Genomic DNA, 23120 nt, shown 5'->3' with positions numbered 1-23120 from the left:
CAGATTTCTTCGCCAATTTGGCTCGTTCTCACTTCTACATTTCTCAGAATTACACTTGAGAAGATATTCAGAAAATATGTTGTCGTTTTATGTACAACTTTGGGCATGACCCCGAGTTTTAGGACCTTAAATTGGGTGGCTGAAGTGTTTGAGTGGGCCTCATATGCGCCATTGATATGGACTGCGCCAATTTGTTCACCGGACAGAAATTTATAAGTTTGATGCATGACTTAATATGGGCGTTAAAGGTTGCTCAAACCAATTGCATTCTGCACCTCCATAATTTATTCTTAATAAGAAAAAAGGAACTCTCAAATTTGTCAAATAAATACATTATTCTCCATTCATGAAATTAAAACAACAACATTCATACACACCACACACCTACAACCCAAAACAATCCTCAAACAACAGACCATAGACATGACACACAAATTAAGATGAAGAGAACAAAACAACATAATACAAAAATGACCTATCATACCTGCACCTTTAAGACAATGAGCTTGAAAATGGAAAATTCTTCACAGCTGCAAGAGACGCTACACCCCCATTTTTTAGGACAATGGCCAACACTGCACCTTCTCTTTAATACATGAAGATGGAGATATTTGTGTAATAAAATTTACTTTCCAAATCACATACCTATCGTTGCTGACATGTCAACTAGATGCAAAAGGTTTGTGTGTAGAAATTATAACAATTCGATAGAAAAAAAAGTTGCATAGTAATTAAAGTGCTTGGATAGACAGTGACCGACGACGCACGGGTGATTTCGGCCTCATTTTATAATTAATTTTCTTTATATTTCAAAAAATAGAAAAAAATACACCAGTCTGATTTTTGTCTCAATTCGTGTTATAAGAGTTGCTCTAGTTTTATTAAGAAACTGAATTGCCCACTTAAGCAACTAACCCGAGTCATTAAATATTATCCCACGAGTCCAAATTTTGATACATAACTCACTCAGCTCGTTTGTATTTGCAGTATCTTCATCACGAGTCCAGGTAGCTCTGCACAGCTCTAACAGATCGAAGCAGTGATAAATCTGATGGTGCATAGGAAAAGAAGCAAAAATTTGAAACTGTAAGATAGTTCATTGAAATTAGCTGAGTGGTTCGATTGAGCACCAACCAGAACAAGAGCATGAAAAAAAATATGCATAAAAAAGAAACAGGGTACTTTTGGCCTAACGTAATAGTTAAGGTACTAACTCATCAACTCAAACAACAATGCAGTATATTAATTCTTCCACAAACAAGGCCCAGGCAGAATCTACCTACCTAGGTACACCTGCCTGAATTACAATACTGCAAGCTATTTTCCAATCAATGGACACTGATGAAATATATAGGCAAACCACAATTCATTACAATCTAATCTTTTTGGTACCAAGCAAACCTACATTTCAGACTCTCCAGACAGTTTGTTTGTCCCACCCACAATATCTTCCTCCCACTAGATTAAAATCTTAACTGCTGCCTCGAGAACCTTGATGATATCATACTTAGGCTCGCCTCAGTCTCGCTCAGATGTTAGAAGGTTAAATGCCGAATTGGAAGGAATGAAAATTACAAGAGTAGCATCACATCAACTACAACCTTCTGGCTAAAACTAGTAGACTCGAAGTAAGCACTGATAACTATCGTGTGAGAAGTTTGTATGAAGGAATATCTTCGAGCCGCATTATGTCTTCAAGCAGAAGCTCTTTCTCCAGCTGACGGCGTGTAGATTTCATTACTGTCTGTTATAACATAAGTAACATGTTGATAATCACTAGCAATTCTAAGAAATATACATACTTCAGTTAAATTTGCTAGCGCATATATTTCCTTATCTGTGCAGAATAAATTCATGATAAAGAATACATACGTTAAAATCCATGTATGATGCACGCATAGAAAGCCATTGTTGATCCATCATCTTGAATGTAATGCAATAGAGAAGATCAAAAGCTGATTCATTTTCTGTCAGACAAGTGTAAAAATTAATTTACTAACTTTGAGAGTGAAACTAACATTAAAAGAAGACCATCGCTATCAGGTAAACGCTAGTACGCTACAAACACACAAGTAAGCATTTTCAAGCAATGCCATTTGCAGGAAAGATTTTTCATGAACCTATCACAAATTATGTAGCACAATTGTGTGAGAGAAAAGTGTTAAAAAAGAAAAGTGAGAGAGGTGTGGAAGAAACATGTTCCTTAAAAAAGCCTTCATAAATCAAAACAAAATGTATCAAGAGTTTGTTTGGACGAGCTTTTCCATAAAACCCTTCTAGGAAAGAAAAAATAAAATGAATTTTAACTTCTCCCTAAGGTTTAGCTAATTCATAAGTTAAAATAAAAATTTAAAGAAGTTATTAGAAAGTTTCTATAAATTAGCTATGCATAAGATAATTTTAGCTTAAGAAACTAATTTCAATTTTTCTTTTTATTCTTTTTCTAGGAGTTTATGAAGAAGTTCGTCAAAACAGGCCCAAATACTTTTGTAACATTTTGCACTTTTGCATTTTGTTATTCTTAAGTTCCCACCTCCCGCTTCCCATCTAAACTGAAAAACAAAATTAATGACAAGTTAAAATTTACAGATTAACGAGAGCAAACATAAAGACTACCTGCAAGAAATTTTAGGAAAGTTGCTCCTACCAGGGTCCGAGGTTTGACTGTCAAGTAAAACAACATTAGTAACAGAAAACCTAATAATCAAATTCAACTCATTACTTGTGAAAGACATCTATGATGCAATAGTCTGCATTAAGAAACATGCAGTTTCATGATATCTCGAATCAGAAAATATAATTAAAATATTATAACCAATAAAAAGCCATATTCGTATCGTATGTGGAATTTTTTTTATTTAAATCCATGGACATGGACATAATGCAAAAAGCTAAAGGAAAATGTTTCAAAATGAAGAGTGGATGTATAAGGTTGGCCTGTCATTTGGATTGAAATGACCAACTTCTTCCATTCTTTCAAATAAAGTAAAAACATTATGCTCTTGGGATAAGGGAAAAGGCCCATGGACACACCGAACCTAATCCCTCATAATTACAGTGTGGCACTGTCCATCACTCAGATAATGATCAGTGGTAACTAGCCATACTGAAGTATACAATAATAATTGGTAAAATATCCTAAGCACTTTATGACAGCATATAACATTCAAAGGATTATATCACAAGACCGGAAAGCAGAAGCTATTGTGCTCACTACACCTATAGGCATCCATTTTTCATCCTTTTAAACATGAAATATGCTGAGACTAGAAAAAAACGGTAAAAGGAGAAGTAAAACAACCTGCTTCAAGATCAAGCATCTGAATAAGCATGAATGTAATGTTAACACCAGCAACAGCAAATGGGTATTCCCACACTGATCGATCTCCTTCCTGCTTCCGTAAAAGATCTTGAAAGGATTTCTGCAAAAAGAAGTGTTCAAGCTTCATTATAAAGTTATACAAATAGCAAAGATTGTTTTAAATTAAGGTTGCCGCAACAGTACTCAAAGGAGTGCACCAAGACAAGATTAACATAGACAAACACGGTGGGAATAAGAGTCTAAAAGAAATGCAGAAATGTGTCTGGCAACACCTGAAAGATTGGGTAGACATGTCTGATGCATAATATTTCTAAAACAAAAAACTGGGAACCATTCATAACAAATGAAAACCTGTAGTCTATGCTTATTAAACACCAAGAAAGTAATGTATGCAAGGAAGCCAGGGATAAGTGCATAAAAAAGAGGACATCCACATTGGTTAGACTGGTATAGATTTACAACATCTAGCAAACAGTGAATAACGTAAAAAAATATACTGTGAAGTTCCATGGCTTTATATTTTACATGACTCTGATGGGGCTGTTTAGAGAGAGACCATTGCAAAAGAAAAACAAAATCAATTAATTTTAATATCATTCTCTTCTCATTTATAACTCAACCTAAATGTCATACTTATATGTCAAAGATAAAGCAAAAGAACAAATTAATATGGCCAAAATTTTCTACGGAGGAAGGAATTCCAAAATCAGAACATGAGAATGTTATCCATGTCTGCAGGAAGGCAAATCATATTCTTTCTTAGTTGCTGAAGAGCGAGTTGAAGCCACTAGCTAAGCCTACCTAGATCAGCAAATATTTTGGCTAAATTGTTGCTTATTAGTTTCTTCCCCCGTAAAATAGATGGTAATTCCTCAGTTTCAAATTAAAAAGGAGAAGTACTAATTCTTTGAACAGATAAATATCCTAGAACAAAATATTTATCCACAGAAGTCCTATTTACAATTACAAACAAAAATGACATTTCCTTAGGTGAATCCTAATATGATTTCTTTGTTAATCCCTTCAGACAATCAAATAGTTTTTATATACAATATAAATCTAGACATTGATTTTGGATAATTCAAAATGACTTTAGAATACTTTTAACAACACAAAAAAGTGTGAAAAAAACTAGAAAAAAGACCTTATAAATAAATAGAAAGGGATCATACCGGGAAATTGTGAGCAAAAAACAATAAATTCTCCAACGATATGAAACCACCACCCCTACCAAAATATACACAAACAGAAATTATTAGCAACAAGTAGATAAAGTGAAGACAGTTTATGGCACTGAGACAAAAACAAGAGGAATAATATCTACCTAAAATCGGTTGATGGATCCTTCCCTTGCCAGCCCATGTCCTTCCACTGCTCTGAGATCAGGCCATGGAGTTCTTCTTCAGGAAATGCAGCATTCCATAAAGCTCTTAGAGCATCCTAAGAGAAAGCATAAAAAAATCTAAATTGTATTCTTAAGAGATAAAATATTGAACACATGGTAAGATAAAAAGAAGCACATAACGTTATATGCAGGTGGCTTAAAGTCTTCGATGAACTTAGTAGTTATTACCACATCACTCACAGTGACATAAAAAAAATCATCAATAGAAGATATACCTGGTGCTCAGGAATACAACTATCGTATGGAATGTCTATTCGACTCTGTAACCTCAGCAAGCACTCCTCCTGAGAATTCAAGATTCAGCACAGAGAATTATCATGCCATGCATAATTATAAACAATATTTAATGAAAAAAGAATTATAGAGTGGCATATTATTTTCATCTCAGAAGGTATAAATCACAAGCAAACATTATAAAATACAGAAAAAATCCAATCATGTGAAACACGGGAGTCAAATTAGCTGTTACAAATTCAGAGCAACCTATATATTATATGTAACTACATTCATTTTTTCACAAAACGAGTGAATTTTCCAGAAACAAGAGAAAAATAAAACACAGCCCAAAATACCATTGAATTTTATTGTATTGTTTTTATTTGGTAAAATGGAAGATGTTTCAATACAAATTTATAGCTCAATATGTTTCTATGAAGATAAGGCTTTGCTTGCTATTGTAAGTAGTTTAGAAGAAGCGTATCTCATTAAAAGATGAGTATGATTAAGCATCTCATCAACAAAGTCACATTATAAAATTTCATTTATTTATTTATTGCAGTGCCCAAGAGAAAAGTTAACGTAATTACTTAATGGTATTAAATTACTGTTTCAGTAATTAAATCACGAAAACCATTACCTGGGCTGGTGTTAAATCAAAAGAGGGTCGAGCATCACTTTCTCTTCTCTGTACACAGACACAGGACAAACCTCTGCCAAGCCATGCTGTTGATCCTGTCACAAACTCAGCTGTAACAAAATAAAACTGCCCATAAATGTAGATTGAGCTTCGAATTTTTTAGTCGCAAATTTATAGTCATTTTATCGACAGAAATCAATCATGTTTCTGAGTAATTAATTATCCTTACTAGTACGCCACTATTTTGATTCAGCCCAGTTTCTAAAAGCACACAGCTTATTCTAACGACAAAAAAAATCGTCTATTTCTTCCCCGTTTCCCTTTCTAACTTTTCCAACCGACGTATCACTTTATAAATATTTTGTTTTCTATAGCTCGTATTATTGCCAAAGCTTAGGACAAGAGAAACGGACAAAGCCAAGCAACCAAATATAACCACAGGGAAGAGTGAGTTTTGCTTTAATCATTATGCTAGCCACTTGCTCAGTTTTAATCATACTTCCACCCACCAGCTTGCTTTATTCACAATCCCCCGCTATTTCTGCACCTAAACAGTTGAACTCAGCTTCACACTAAGATGAAAAGAGATACAACAGTATCTGCATTTTCCAGTGTACATAAACAAGCACCAACGCATTTCACGAATGTTAGATCTAAGAGATAACCCCATCACAGATAGAAACTATAAATTAAGCACAGCAAACAGCTTTTAAAGCTAAGCTTAACTAACAGTAACACCCTCCATAGTAAACTGAGCTAGTTCCACAGAGATCTCAACCAAGCTTAACTCAGTCTCAAACCAATCAAAATAAAACTAATAATAATTAAAAAGCAGTAGTAGCTGAAGGAATTATGAATTCAGTAATTCACCCACCCACGCAATTTTGAATATCCGCAAACATCACGCAAGTGAAAAACCTGAGTTCAATCTCGATTCAAAGACTATTGCGAGAGTGAGCGAGAGTAATAAAACAAAAACAAAATCAGATGTTGAAAGTCGCGAAAATCACGAGAGAAGTTTACCAGAATTTGAATGGCACGTGTTGCCCCGATCAAGACCCTGCGAAATCCTCCTCACAGCTACGAAGGAACCGCCTCTATCGTCCATTCCTCTCACCTCCCCCTCTTCTTATCCCCGTCACTGCAGCAATGGTATAGTCATGGCGAGAACGCTCTGTTTCCCGGAAATCCCCACTTTCCCGGAAAATTGCGCAGTGCAGAATTCCGTTCGGGGAGGAAATTCCAGGGAGCTGAAATGCGGAAGCGGGAACAGAGCAAGAAGCAATTGGAGGCCGCGGGAAAGATCGAAGCAGTGGTTGCGGTTGGGGATTTTCCCGGGAAACAACGGAAAATGAAGTGAGGGAAAGTGGAGAGTGAGAAAGAAAGAGAAAAGAATCTTGAAGAGCAGATAGAAGAGTTGTGGTTATGGAGAAAGGGATTTTTCGCAAGATCTGAGAGTAGAGAAGAGAGTTAAGATATTGAGACAGAAGAGAAGAGAGAATCAGTTCAGTTGTTTTGTTTCTTTTCTCTTCTCTCTCCTAAACGCACGTTTAACGCATCCTTCACCCGCTCCTGTTTGGGAAGACACACAACTGCGTTGTACTCTCGCTTTTACATATGCCGCTTTTTATTTTATTATTTTCGTCTACCTTCTTTTTTTATTAAATAAAATACTATAGGTTTTAATATGCATGAATAATATTAGAAACATATTCTTTAATTCAATGATTATTTAGTCATTGAATCAAATACTAGTTAAATCTAAATATGTTAGAAAGCATAATTAATGTAGTGGGTGTTCCAAAATTAATTAGGTGCAGTGCAGCGTTTCAAAATGTGATGTTATCCGTTGCAACTTTTATGACAGATATGATTCCAAACACAGTCTTATCTCACTCTCATCCATGACCATCAAGTGAAGTGAGTTAAATGGATTAATGTTTATTCTTCAAAATACCTGATTAAAGTTAGCAATAATATCTAAATAAAGCTAAGTGAACCTAATCCAATTAATTAGGTTTTGTTTTGGTCCTAATTAGTTTGGTTTTGAGGGCACTTAAACCACTTCTACATAAATCACGAAAAGCTTATTGAGTCACGTCAATTTATCAAACCAAACCTTTCATTACTTCTAGAAGAAAATCACGTGGCTACATCAGGTTTCATGAACTCCCCTGTTTCAGAATTTAAAAATAATGAAGGAAGAAACATTAACACAAATAAAATCATGAAGAATTAAATTATATTTCCTCCAAATTCGTGACAAGACAGGAAGAAAACATAAACATTAATGAAACTTTATTCATTTGTTTAAATCTGACAAAATAACTTTGCTGTATAGAAGAACATACACCATTCACAGTCTTAGGTTATTCGTTTGATTGAGTTTTTGCTATCAACAAAATTCTCAGTATAAGTAACGTGAAAATGCTAAATATTAATGCATTGCTATTTGGATTTCTAATGCGCGTTCAGTAAGTGGTAGAGACGTAATGAGAAAAAAAGGGAATAATACAAAAAAAATTTGGTGAATGTTTTTATAAATAAAATTTAAAAGGAGTTAAAAAATTTGGGAGTAACAATGACCTTTGCATCCAATGAAATATGATAATTAAATTATAGATGTTTAGTCACTAAAATAATATTATCATTAGTTTCGTCCTTTAATTGTATAGAATATTATTTCTTATATTTTTGTTATAAACTAATGAATTGAGGTGGTTTTAATACCCAAAACTTATATATAACAGTGTGTGCACTAAAACTTACATCAACCATATACTACACTGTTTATTTATAAGTAGATAATTTTTGTCTTAAAATATAAAATTCTTTAATATTCATAACAGTAAAAAAAAAATATCAACAAATACTAAATAAATAAGGAGGCAGTTCAAGAATATCTCATCCTAAAAGAACAGAAACATTAGAGAAGAACGACACAATTTTTATATTTTTTATATTCTTACATAAGAAAAAACATTTTAAAAACAGTTGTGTTAAAAAAATCAGCAACCAAACACAATATCATCAATATACAATCATTATACTCTAAATCATTATATCAGTCAAAATCATACACACATTTTAAATAAATAGAAATTCTTTTAGTTTTAATAATTTTTCACACAAATAATTAATATAGTATATATATATAGACATAATTTGAATTAATATGATTAAGAAGCTGAACACACACAAGTAGTTAATATACTAAATTCAATGTTAAACTATTCTCACACAAGATCCAAGTTCAAGTAACTATTTTAAGTTCTGTTGTTACATAATCTTGGAAGATCAACATTAAATAGGTACAAAATTAAGGCGGAATGGGAATTCGGTCCCTTTAAAAATTTTATGTTTTCAACTTGGTAACACAACCTTTTTCAGTTACATTATAGTATTGGAACTCTTAGATGTTAAAAATCACAAACCTAACACAATTATTTCTTATAGATATTAAGGCCAACATAACATCAAATTTAATTGAATTATATAACCCCAATTTTCTGACTAATTTTTTTGTGTGTCTAGGAAGATTTCGATTTATTTATCTTGTTAACATAATTTTTTTTTTAAAATGGATTTAAGTCTATAATTTTCACATATATTATATGATGTTTTTAATTTTTGTTAATGTGTGATTTATGTGAAGGTTACAATACAAAATTTATGTGTGAAACTATATAATGTGAACTTTAACTCTAATTCAATTTTATAAAATCAGTTTATAAGGTGAAGTTTACGCACACTTTATATATTATGAATTTTTTTTTATTTCTAATCGATATAAAATCTCCAACATTTACACTGAAATTTTTTTAAAAAATATTAAACATTTTAAAAATGAAACAAATGTAAAGATATCAAATTCTGTATCCACCTAATACAGTGAAAAATCATTGATGAAAATTTGAAATTTGCAGACAGCAAATTGAAAAGCTTAAAAGGTATAAAAGTTATAATATTACCCAGATTGAGTTTTTCGTTGAACGTGCTAAAACTTAGTGAGACCATTAGACAGCATCATGTGTGTGTAAGCTGGGGTCGACCACAATGCTCTCCAAGTTTTTGAAAACAGAAGTCACATTCACATGGGATGTTGCCAAACATGGCCCGGCCATGATGGAACCTCGTTTCAAAAACTCTGTCCAAAACTTTCACCTTATACTTCTATATATATTCACACTCATTTTTACCTTAAAAACTCTTTCAATTCATGCTAAACTCAAATAAAACCTAAATATAAGAATCAATGCACACGCCCTAAGGATTCTTCATTATCATTCAATATCAAAATCTCCTTTTATATATTAATTACACCCAAATGGTTGACTCAATTAGGTTCCATTTTTGAGATATATATATTGAACTTTAAGTACAAGGACTTCGAGAAATCATTGTCCGTTTCAATATAGGTTTCTCAGAACCCATGGATAGTTATTAGAAAAAGTAGATTTTATCAGAATTGTTTCCTTATTAGAAAGCTTCTTCTCTTCATAGATTCGGCAATAAAACTATTCCTGTTATTGTAAAGTTGCTCTTCTTTACGAGTGTTTTCCTTTGTTTAACAAATTTACGCCAAAAATTAGAAAAGAAAAAGTGTTTATTAAACAAAACGAAACAGTGTGCATGTTTGAAGAAGTTGGTCCACGCGCATGCATCTTCCAAGCCTCCAGAAAAAGGTGTAGCCACTTTACGTGTGGGTGAATTTAACACGCAAGTACTCACTTTTTTTAGGTGCTTCACTTTTCCAAGACTAACCAACATGCATGCTCTATCAATCTTTTCTGGTTTCTTTCATGTTATCATTTTCCTAAACAAAAACATTTAAGGTCGTAACCTTATCAGTTTACATTGACGTACGTAAAACTTTACGTTTAATTAATTCACGTAAGAAATTATTATGCATATGAAAATGTTGAAATAAGGATTATTATGGTCTAGATTTCTCAACCAAAAAATAAGAGAAGGTTTTTGGATGCTTGCATTGTAGTCTACGTGAACACATTTTTCTTGTTCCATACTCGTATGTCGTCTTGGTAAAGTATAATATAGGCCTGCAACACCAAATTTTAGAAATTTTGTTTTTCAAAGTATAGGAAAATTGGGATAATAAAAAAAATAAAAATAAAAGGTATTAACCTTTTTTAATGCTTGAAGTGTACGTGAGTGGTGAGCACATCGATCATTTTCTTGCATACTCCTATGTCTTCTTGCTTGTATGGCTTAAAGTATATAGGACGGCACCACTACATTTAAAAAATGATATATATATATATATATATATATATATATATATATATATATAATAATAATAATAATAATATAAAACCCTACCCTTTTATCATTTAAACAAATGTTGAATCAAAGGTCATGGGACCATTACCATCTTCCAAAAGCTCACTTCTTATGATTATAACTCGATGCTTATTCTCATGATCCATGGAGTTTTCAAATGCTAATTTACTATTTATATATATATGATTAGCTTCTAATTAAGGCGTGGAGGTGTATATCAGATATTATCAATTGTTTTCTCTTGAGAGCTCATATATGTATATATCAAATAATTACAAAACCACGTCATATATTTGTTTGAGTTGTTATGATGATGTTATGCCCGGAGAAAAATTCTGATTACGATTTCATGATGTTTGTGATTTGCAATATGTTACTTTTTTATTTATAATATTTATTATATCACGACAAAAAATAAATAAAATTAATAAAAACATTTAAAAAAAATACTCTAACTTATTATTACAAAGTGGACTTTAAGCTTAACTCAACCCCATAAAATCAACTTATGGGGTGAGCTCGTGAACTTTAAACCTAACTCAACCCCATAAAATCGACTCACGATACTGAAGTTTGCACCCACTTATATACAATAAATTGTCCTCATCTCTAATCGATGTGAAATCTCCAACACTTATATAAAAATAAATATATATATATATATATATATATATATATATATTTCAAACCACTAAAATCAGTTCTTACCGATAAATATTCTTTCTTCGTCCACCGTATAACTAAAAATTAAAAGTGCATGCATACAGAAACACTATCGTCACTAATATATACTATAAAAAAATTATTAAATAATAATTAAATTTAAAGATTAAAAATAATTAATTATTATATTAACGAAATTAGATGTTGGTAATAACATGAAATTTAAAATAAAGTATTAAACAAATATACAATTGTTTTATTGAAAATAATGATAAACACGAGAGACGAAGATGTAAATTTATATTGTTATTATTTTTTTATCAGTAAAAAATAATAGAATAAAACGATACATTTTATAAGTGTCCTAATCTATATACAAAATATTTTTCTCCAGAAAAAAACATTCATATTTTATTGTATTCAATTTATAAAGTCGAGTATAACAATATTTATGTTCGATCAAGCAAATATTTTTATTAGTATTGAAACATGTTAAAAAATAATTGAGTATGAATTTTAATAAATTCAACACCTTTTTTATAAAGCGTTACTGTAGTAATCTCTCGTCATTTATTATAAAGAAAATGTTTACATATAAATGTTGAGAGTAACATAGTTACGAAATGTGTTCATGTCATGCTTAGGAATGGCAAAAATAAGTGGAAGTTTTACTACATCATATTTTTTTTTTTTGAAAGTAAGAATTTATATTAATCACTGTTCCTCATACTTCATAGGAATGAAATTTATATCTAGCCCCTTTTAGATAATGAATATACTCGTACATAACCATATTTTTATTAAATATTTTTTTATAAAATATCAAAATTATTATAAAAGAAACATGATATTAAATATAAAAAAATACACTATTTTTTCTCTTAAATATTAAATAACAAGAAATAAACTATAATTATATAAATTTAAAAATAAAGTATCCAAAAAATTAAAAGAGTTTTAATAACATAAATAAATATGTACAAATTCATTATTATTATTATTTATCTAATTTACAAAATTAAGTGTTATTTTCATATATATGTTTTTTTTTAATATTGGGACGAATCTAAATAATATCCACAAGTTCATGTTAATTTATCTTTTCTCATATTCAATAGGCTGCTGCTTGTATAGCCATTTTTCATTGTTAACACAACAAAATGTTTGTATTAAATAATGTTGACTGTAATAGGACTATGGAATTGAATCCGTTGACTGGGTTTGACCTACCAATGACCTAGACATGTATCTTAAGAATCCAAATCTTGATAGTTACAAATGTAAGGAAATTTTATACTTAGAGGGAAAATTTGTGTTGTACTTTAATTGCCTAGTTCTTATTATTTTAGAATTAAATGTTTTTTTTCTTGTATGATAATGTAAAATTGATTTTTCTTATAATCTAAATTTAGATTGTTTTTTTTATAGTTTATGTCACGTAAAAAAATTTGACAATAATTCATTCCAACACTACAAGACAATCATGAAATAGAAATCCATTTTTAGATATCAAAATAATTAGTTGCAATAGTAATTAAATTAGAGACCATTTTAGAAACTAAATAAAAAATTGGTTTCTAAATTAGTTTATATTATTGTTAGATAGTTTCTAAATTGGTATCTAGCAACCAATGTTTTAACTACCAATTATTTAGTTTCTACATTTGGTCTCTAAAACCTTTGGTTTCTAATTAGATACCAATTTAGAAATTATTTAACAATAATATAAACTAATTTAAAAATCAATTTTTTATTTAATTTTTAAAATGGTATCTAATTTAGTTACTATTGTAACTAATTATTTTGGTCTCTAAAATTATTTTTTATTTCATGATTTTCTTGTAGTGCAATAATTTTTTTATTTATCTAAAATTTGAATTGAGAATGAAAATAATTTTGCTTGGAAAGTATAAGAATCATATATATAATCCTTATTTAATGTTGCAAACTTTGGTTGTTTGATAATTTTTTCTTATCAATAATAAATAAATTAAATTATTTAAGGATGTTTCAATTGTAAAAAAAATTATCCTAAAACTAATGTTTCCAAATGGATAAAAATAACAAAAAGAAAATAGAAAAGATTCAGATAAGAACAATCATTACAACATACAACTTACATTAATAAAAAAATTGTACAACATAACTAAAAACCAATATAAAAACATAACTGAAGTCATAATTATAATCCTTATTGCAACCTAATGTTGTGGAGGAATCCAAGTCATAACTTTCATGCCCTTATGCTAATTCAATAACTAATCACTTCTAACTTATATTTAATCTCTAAATAACTTTTTGATTAGCAACTTTTTAGGTCATGGAAAAGATTAATTAATAATACATACGACGATGTCACACGCCACCAGTGCAGTGACCACAAGCTTTTATGAGTTGTCAAATATTAATAATTTTGAATATATAAATTAATAAGTTCCATTAAAACTTCTACACTTGGGTCGTTTTCAATATCTCTTGCTTCAAGTACAACACTATCCCAATAAAGTTCTATACTACACACGAGTCAATCCTACGTCATTATATATATATAAAATTTATTATTAATTTCTATTTTTTAGTAATATAAGACTATTCGATCTATCCAAACAAGTTTTTAATTGGAAATTAAGGAGAATGCAATGCAATGAAATAAAATATAATCATATAACTTGAATTGAATATTCATGTAGTAATAATTGGGTAAATGACTAATATTTAATAACTAATCGTAATTTTTATTATTTTAAATATTTCATCTTATAAATATAGATGAATTTCACATAAAATATATACTCAACTCTTTTATTTACATTTATATTTCTGCAACTGAATTTCTCATCAGACTTTATCAACAACTCAATAAACAATTATTTAAACTAAAAATATTACCTTTTTTTTTCATTTTGTGAGAGTAACACACATATATAATTGTTAAAAAATTTCATTGTTTATACAAAATGTATAGAAAACCATAATTTTCTTCATTTGTTCTGTTGTTTAGTAAATCACTTCAAAAATCTTTTGAAAAAATAGTTACAAACAATTTTTGTAAAATAAATTAATTCAAATACAAAAAATAATATGAAAGTAGTATATACTGTCATTTTCTAAACCGTCGCCATGTTTGTTTGAGTTAAAAGTGAAGGGAGGAGGAGAAATGGATGGAATATTCACTCTGGAACAGATGAAATGTGTGAAAAAGTTAAAAAATTATTAAAATATTTGTTATTTGTGTAAAAAAAAATGTCTTTGTGAAGTAACATAATTAAAATTTTATTAATATTTATATTATTTTTAAAGGTCATAATTGAGTATGACCATTATAATTGATATATAAATATTTTAGTTTTTTTATTATAATGATAGTGGGAGAAAAACTTTGATTGTTAATTAGACATCAATTTAAAAACTATTTAAGAATAATATCAATTAATTTAAAAATCAAAATTGTTTAATCTCTAAAATGGTATGTAATTTAATCACTTTAACAACTAATTATTTTTTGTCTTAAAAATTGATTTTAATTTAATGGTTAATGCTTTGTCTCGATTTAAAAAGAATTTTTCTAAAAAAAATAAAATAGGTATGTTCTTAAATTTATAATTCAGTAACATATATATTTTTTTAATTTAACTGAGATGTGAAGTTTATAATAATGTATAAAAAAATTTATATAAAAAATAATATAAAGCATGTTGGATTGAGAAAGAAGAGTCTTGGAAAAGAAAGAATATGTAGTCCTTATCCTATTTTGATCTGAAGGCGAAGTTACAGGAATTATATAGTTTAATAAAAAGTAAAAGGCATTTTGTTGTGATATATAAAATGTTAAACTTATGAAAAAGGTGAATTTATGCATGGGGACCATTGTTTTGGAAAACAATTCTTTAGATGTTTATTAATGAATAATGGTTCTTTATGGTGTTGCTCCATTGTAGCAGAGAGTGGGACACGTTAGAAGCCTCCTCCTTCATGGAATAACCTTTTACAATATAATTCAATAAGAATATTAGGTACAGAAAGTGATGTTTCACTCAAAAACACTTTATTTACTTTCACAATAATCCAATTCAGATATATATGCTCTCAGTTATCAACAACTTTTCTTTCTTTCTTCCTCTTGTTAGGTATACTGATGAAAGTGGGGTATGTGCTTTAAGAACAATTTACTCTTTTAAAAAGTTCTTTTTTTGCAAAACTATCAAATGATAATTTCAAATAAAAAAATAATAAATATAAGCTATTAATCGAAAGGAATTTACTAACTTTAAATACATCTTTTACTTTTTTTTTCTCGAAATATGTTGTAAAACTGTATATGAGATATAGTAAAAGATAAAAGATATTGTTTTTTTTTTCAGTAATTATATGGTTCTGTTTAATTGTTGTGTGTTTTTGGGCAATCTTCATGTAGCAGGTATGATTATTTTAGAGTTATTTTTGGATATGAGATCTTCTTCTACAATTCATGATATTTGTTAGGAGAGGTATTTCACGTGCAAGATGTTGAAGATCCCGACTAGAGATTAGAGTTTTTCATTGTATATAAGTGGGTGCAAAATTTCATTTGTTTTTCTTGTAATCTTCAATATTTTTCAAGAAGTTCCTATTATATTCTGGAAGACTTGTAGAATATATTGGAGATAAATTGTTAAAAGCAGTGATCACTTACACCTAAAAAAATTAACTTTGTTTATATTTTAAGGTTTTAATTACTACAAAATACACTAATTAGCATGATCTTTTTTGAAAGGCTTTAGTAATATGAATCAGAATTAATTAATTGTTACATGTTGGAGGTGCATGCACACCAAATAAGGTAGAAGGATGTGTGATCTAATCATGATCATCACATTTTATCCTTAAAATCAGATTGGTCTAAAATGAGATATTTATTTTTGTAATAAAATAAAAAATTGAAACCATTAATTAAAATTGTTGAATTTTAGTTAATTAAATGGTATGTCATACTGAACAACTTGTAGTTCTGAAGTCTTATTTCAAAGAGCAATATGCTTCATCCCTTTTTTTGTTCATTGTACTAAATTATTAAATCTTCATTCAAATTATAATCAAACCTTATTTCCTAAAATAAATATGATAAATTACACATATTTACGTCAATTTTTTTTTTCTGATGCACTATCATTTTGTTTTCTCATTAAGTAAAGTTTTAATTTTGGTAGTTTCTTCTTGCACCCTATGTTTTTCTTCTTGCACCCCCACAATATTTTTTTTTTTATATCCTAAAATGCACATAAGACCCACCCCACTCTTTCTTCTTCCTTTGCCCACAAATTGCACATACGGATTCCATTTCTCTCTAAACAACGACGATGCTGCTCCATCTCTTAGCACAAGAAGGTGTTTCTTTTGGTGATGGTCGGTAGTGTCTCAGATTATCGTTTTTGCAATTTATATATAGTATTCCATACAATACATTTCGGTAATTTTAGAGAATCAGGAATCTGAATTGGTTTTTTCACATTCCAGATTTGGAAATCCATAAATCTTCCATATTGGAGAATCTGTAAATCTTTCAGATTGGGGAATCCCTAAATCTTCTGGAGTGGGGAATGCGTAAATCTTCCAGATCCATCAATCCCTAACAGAAATTAGGCTTCCAGATTCAACAATCCAGAAATCAACAATTTATTAACAATTTGCTTCCGGAACACCTCCTCATCCAGAAAACAACATGATTCAATTTTGGATTGATGAATGCGTAGCACACTCCACCACACAATGCCCAATTCCAAATAAAAGGTCAAGGTCAGTTTTGAGATTTTTAAAATTGTGGGGGTGCAGGAAGAAAAACATAGGGGTGTAAGAAGAAGAAGCCTTTAGCTTTTTGTTTGTTTTGATCTCAAACCATGTTGAAACCCAGATATTGGGTGTTCTAAAGTGGGCTTACTTCAATGCAAAAATATACTCACTGCTTGTCCGTGCGGGGGATTTCTTTTTATACCCTCATATTGCACTTCCATGGGGGGTGTAAGAAATAAAAACATCCTTAATATACACTTATCCATTCGTTGTTGTGTTTTGAATTGTTTGATTCGGAAATTTTCTACATTATATAATTTCGAAGTTTTTTTTTTAAGAAACATAGTTTTAGTTTAATACTAGCGGAAACATATGGGTTGACCTTTTAGTTGGAATCACTTTTGGTTTTATTCTCTTTTAATTTGAGAAAGCTTTTATTCTTATATGTGGTGTCTTTTATTAGTAACTAGAATAAATGTTATATACTTTGTTTGAACATATAAAATGTCATGTACTATCTTAAAAAAAAATGAGGAAAATGTATTTTGTTTCATCTACTAGTAATAATAATTTTATATACTTTTAATTATTAAGAAATAGGTTTTTTGTTATAAGTAAGAAATAACTCTGAATACAGAATATAGATTATATTAAACAAACATGATATATATTTGGTAAAAGGAGTACCAACCCGTATACATGAGTATATATATGTGGAACCTATTAGGATCTAGATTTAAGTTATTTTTTTACATCTAGGAAAATAAGCTTTAAGGATCATGTTCCCCACAAAAACACATCATCCACCACAACATTGAATTCATATGTATTTAAAATCAAATTACTATTACTATATAATAATCAAACAGATGAAATAAGAAAGGGCCCTTCACGGCCATGGAATCCCCAACAGTGAAACATCATGCATCTGCTTTAAAGTTTTTCATTTGCGCCGAACTGTTATTGGACTTCTAACGGTGTGTTTTCCATTTGTCCAAAGCAATTCCCCAAAATTATAATTTCCCCTCTTAGTTACACTTGTAGCCTGTACAATAACCCTGAATCTCTTCTTTTCACCAATTTTCCTGAAACTCAAGGAATTGGGTACAACAACTATGCTATATCCAGCTAATTCGGCTTTTGCAAAATACGTGCTTGGTGGCCCAACATTGGTCACGGTGCGAGTAACAGTGATTGCATTTAAGCCTAGATTTGGCAATGTGATTGAAGGGTAGTTGAAGTCTGTCATGCTGTGAGATCCTGAACAAGTGAATGTTTTGTTGAAATTGAGTGCCGAAATGAGTTGTTGGTCGTATCCGGAAGCACATAGCAAGTTCAAGTAATCGTCAAGGCTTAGATCATAAACAAGTCCAGGATCTATTGCAGAGTTTGGTTGCACATGTCCCGAACCATAAGCAAAAGGGTTTGCCAATTTTTTGTCAAACGCATCCCTTATTGTTCTGTTGGTGTTATCTCTTGTGTTTGCTGCAAGAACATATTTTTGGTAAGTTAGAAATTTCCAAAAAATGGCTAACACCTGTTGAGAAAGAGAATACCTGTTGTCATAATTGCTGATTTAATAGCAGCTGGACTCCAATCAGGATGAAGTGTTTTGATGAGTCCAGCAATGCCAGCAACATGAGGGCAAGACATAGAAGTTCCTTGCATTACATTGAATGGAAACCCTCTGCGTGTGTCTGAAGGCAAGTTAGAAGCACTTGCAAACAGCGAATAGGAAGCAAGTATGTTCACACCAGGCGCAGTTACATCGGGCTAAAACAACATTATTAAACAAAAACATGTCTTATCAAACAGCCAAGACAATATTATAAGAACTGTACAATATACATAGTTGATTCCAAATATTTCAATACTATATAGTGTGCACCTTGAGTATTGATGGCTGAATCTTATTGGGTCCCCTTGATGAGAATGAAGCCATAACTGGAGCTGGCTTTCTTCCTAGCAATGTTCTTGCTGAAGACATCCTTACTGTCGTATTCGAGTTTATTGTGTCGTCCCTTAAATATAAACATATATGATTAACATCAGTATAAATGAAGCACTGCCATTAGTGGTCACAATGAGGGTTTGATATCATGTAATGAATTGTGAAAGGATATATCATTACGTGGCAGTTATGTGAAAACCAGGTGTTGTCTTTTTATGGCGTGGAGGATAGTTGATAGTGGACAAAACATGAGGCTCGGCAAGAAGTGTGTTCCCATTTTGCTTTTGATTGCCCAAAATCATTCCCTTGGCTCCTGCAGACAGAGCTTCATTACCTTCAGCAACTGATTTTATTTTTCCAGCTCGAATGCATGACACTATTTTGCCGTTTACTTTTCTAGGATCAAGTGTCCCAGCTTTACAAAGTTGACTGCAAGAAAATACACATGAAAGTGAATTTATAGCCATTCAATAAACAAGGTTTGAAATATGCATGCTTTTGAGATGAATTGTACTCACGCGTCTCGATTTGTCGCATTGGCAAATTTAGCATCAGTAGCAAGGATCAGAGAAAAGGACTGGTTTGGTGGTATGTTTACGAAAAGACTGGCTCCCTGGTAGTATGATAAAGTTAATTATGCTCAGCAATATAATAACATTAGCCCTGTCATTAAAACCATAGATTAAGAATAATAATGATGCATTGATGATACCGTAATTTGCTGATTGTTTCCAAAAGTTATGGTACTGCTGAAGTCCCTATCTAGCGTGCTAGCTGCAACTGTGAATAGCCATGGAGCCACATTGATAACAGTTCCAGGTGTTGGTCCATCGTTCCCTGCAGACGCAACCACAAGAATATTTTTCCCAAGTGCATGGAATGCCCCAATGGAAACCTCATCTGTGAATATTTCTTCAGCACTGAGACTTGGTCGGCCTCCAACAGAGACAGAGATAACATCAACACCATCACTTATGGCTTGGTCAATAGCAGCTAACACATCCGCACCAAAACAACTAGCTGCATCAGTGAGAGACCAACACGCTTTGTAGGCTGCAACTCGAGCTCTTGGGGATCCACCTTTTGCAGTGCCATTGCCATTGCCAAATACACTCGCACCTGGGACAAAATTGCCTCCTGCTGTTGATAGAGTATGCGTGCCATGCCCCACAAAGTCACGTGCTGTTTGTTGTGATCGGGGAAGTTGACCGTTGAATGCTTCATAAGCTTTGTTGAAGAACCTTGCTCCTATTAGTTTCCTGAATTGTATAACATGTAAATACATTGGCCAAGTTTTATTTTGGATAAATCAAATGTATTGAATATGAACTACAAGGGTTATTCCTACCCAAATAAATAAAAAACATATGAAACAGTAACTTACTGTGAAATCTTAAATTATTGAAGAGGAAAGATTAAAAGAAAGGAAGATGACCTGTTACATGGAACTTTGTTTGAACCCCGGATTTGACAGACATTGCCACCACGCCATTTTGCAGGAACAGGACCGAATCCAGTGTCAGTAAAACTCTTGGACTCAGGCCAGACACCTATGCAAGGGGTGAAGTTTTTGAAGATCATAGACTTCTCATTCTAGATGTATATAGCAGATATAAAATGAGAAACTCATCTTTGGTTTTAGATATGTTAACATATAACTGACACTGATTTCATCAAATATATATGTATATATTATGAGTTTTGATAGTCTAACTATTATATTATAACTATATATAACCTAAATAATTTAAGTCAAATTTGTTGTATGATTGGAAATAATAGTATATAATCAAAATGTTTTTGTTTTATATACTTTTGATTATATATTATGTCAATTTAAGGTAGACAAATTCATGGAAATTCTCCTTGCGATTTAGAAATGTGGAACACAGCATGTGTGCGAGCTGTTGGAAAAATAAAATATAATGCTTTGACGAATAAATGGTCCCAGCTTTCTTGTTTGGATTTTTTGGACCCCAAAAAGCATCTTGCCAACTCAAGAATCCGTAGTTGTCGGTGAGAAGGTGAACTAAATAACTTGAAAACTGGAAAGTCCTTAATGCTCTATATAATTAACATGCCATTACAACATTAACCTTATTAATTATATAGCAAACAGTAGGATAAATTGATATCTCTGGTTATGATCATAAATATTCATGCTGCTTCAAATATTTTGAACATAACCATTTGATTGTAATTATTGAGTAGTACCATTCTAGAGCATTAAATGAGTTTTAAGGTAACTAAAAGAAATCCTTTCATCACTTTTTTATTCATTAAAATTTATTGAAAAAATCGTGAATGAGAAAATAAAGTAGTAAGAAAATGAAGCATGCACAATAGATTATGGCAAAGAGATGAAGTTTTTACCTGTTTCGATTTTTTATTTTTTTATTGGTAAAGAATTAAATTAATGAAGAAAAACATTTTAGAATCCTTATACAAAATGGTACAACATCCAGGTAGAACTCCCTGCTATTTTTAAGCTATTTTAGTTTGGAGCCCTTCTACACCACCCTTAAACCAACATAGATAAAGCTGAAAACCAGAAACAGAAAACCCAGCAGAAGAGCAGAAGAAAATTCCGACAAAAATTTACCTGTGTCGATGTTACCGATGATTGTATTCTCACCAAATCTGCCCCTTTGCCATGCTGAGTTGATACCATTTCTTTGCAGTCCAAGAAACTCCCATGAACGGGTTGTGTGCAGTTTATGCTCTTTGCTCAAAAACACAGACACTACGCTTGGATTTTCTACATCAGTGGAAACATTGTGTGTCAACTAATCTGAAAATAAATTTTAGAAATACCGAACAATCAGTTGAACAGACTACTGAATTTCTCACTTGCAATATCTGCTGCTTCTTCCTCTTCAAGTGAAGCTGCAAAGCCATTGATGTGTTTGTTATATGAATAAATAATTGCTTCTTTGGCCTTTTCATGGCTGTGAATGATTCACATACACAACACAGTTAATATACAAATCAGTTTCTTCAAAACCAGAGCTTAGGCTGAATTCAATGTACCTTCTCAAGACCGAACCCAGTAAATCATAATGAGAATGTGTGGCTGTTTCAAGGTCAACAGATGAAGGGTTTGGACCATGAGAATGTGCTCCCAAGTACACAATGTAGCACTACAAACAGCAGATAAAAAACTAGCAATTGGTGTAGTGCCACAAAATTAAATTATATCATCCAAATTCCATTATTACAACCTATATATAAAAATCATCACCTTATATACTTTCAAAGCAGAAAAACTGATAAAAAAAAACTCAAACCGAGTAAGAAATTTATAATTAACTGGCCTAGGCCTACCTTTTTACTGGCATGAACAGCATTCAGCAACAAAGTGAAAAGAAGAAAAGATGAAAGAAGAGGATGAAGCTGAAAAATGGAGCGACTCATTCTTTCTCAGTGTCTTTGGAAAGAGCAAGAAAGTGCTTAGCATAGCACATGGCTTTCTTGCTCTTTCCTCTCCTTATATAATGACAGACATCAGCAAAGGCATATTTTATATTATTTGGTTAAAGACTTACAATAGATTCTCTGCAAAAATAATTTTTTTTATTTACAGACTTTTGCTTTTAATCATTAATCTAAATTTTAGACTATTTATTATGCAGCAAAACTTGCAGAAAACCATCAAAAGGTGCTTTAGTTAATGCCCCCAAACCCTTTACTTGCTTTGATTCAAATTAGTTTATGATTGCTCTTTTTTTGCTTCATTCCTTAATTTAAAAGCATAACTACTGCATAATGCAGCTTTCATTCTAAAGTGAGGCTCTCATGAGAGATAGTTTGAGATTTTTTAACTATTCTTTAATTTATTTGTTTATCATAATAAATT

General features: G+C 31.0%; 2 protein-coding genes across 4 annotated transcripts; both read right to left on the bottom strand.

Moving 5' to 3' along the window:
- Positions 1-1222: 1222 nt before the first annotated feature.
- Positions 1223-7496, bottom strand: LOC137824008 (uncharacterized). Of its 3 annotated transcripts, XM_068629421.2 has the most exons (10): positions 6607-7186; positions 6458-6525; positions 5584-5693; positions 4943-5011; positions 4647-4762; positions 4495-4549; positions 3302-3422; positions 2617-2664; positions 1873-1967; positions 1223-1744 (listed from the first exon to the last, which is right to left on the bottom strand). In XM_068629421.2, the coding sequence occupies exons 2-10, from the start codon at positions 6483-6485 to the stop codon at positions 1643-1645; spliced, it is 744 nt and encodes a 247-aa protein (XP_068485522.1). In that variant the 5' UTR covers positions 6486-6525; positions 6607-7186; the 3' UTR covers positions 1223-1642. The 3 variants fall into 3 exon arrangements, with proteins under 3 accessions (XP_068485522.1, XP_068485520.1, XP_068485521.1); XM_068629419.2 differs by lacking the exon at positions 6458-6525 and having other exon boundaries at positions 6607-7496; XM_068629420.2 differs by lacking the exon at positions 6458-6525 and having other exon boundaries at positions 5584-5678; positions 6607-7190.
- Positions 7497-18138: 10642 nt separating this feature from the next.
- LOC137825925 (subtilisin-like protease Glyma18g48580) lies at positions 18139-22760 on the bottom strand. Its single transcript, XM_068631737.2, has 11 exons — positions 22589-22760; positions 22295-22404; positions 22115-22212; positions 21867-22022; positions 20700-20814; positions 19977-20523; positions 19783-19877; positions 19445-19693; positions 19202-19334; positions 18870-19086; positions 18139-18798 (listed from the first exon to the last, which is right to left on the bottom strand). Exons 1-11 carry the CDS (start codon positions 22676-22678, stop codon positions 18257-18259), a joined length of 2352 nt encoding a protein of 783 aa, XP_068487838.1. The 5' UTR covers positions 22679-22760; the 3' UTR covers positions 18139-18256.
- Between the last annotated feature and the right edge of the window lie 360 nt (positions 22761-23120).

Source organism: Phaseolus vulgaris, chromosome 8, assembly GCF_051622355.1.
Source record: "Phaseolus vulgaris cultivar YP4 chromosome 8, ASM5162235v1, whole genome shotgun sequence".
Lineage (NCBI taxonomy): Eukaryota > Viridiplantae > Streptophyta > Magnoliopsida > Fabales > Fabaceae > Phaseolus > Phaseolus vulgaris.
The sequence above is the reverse complement of the archived record's forward strand: the minus strand, read 5'-3'. Positions and strand labels throughout refer to the sequence as shown.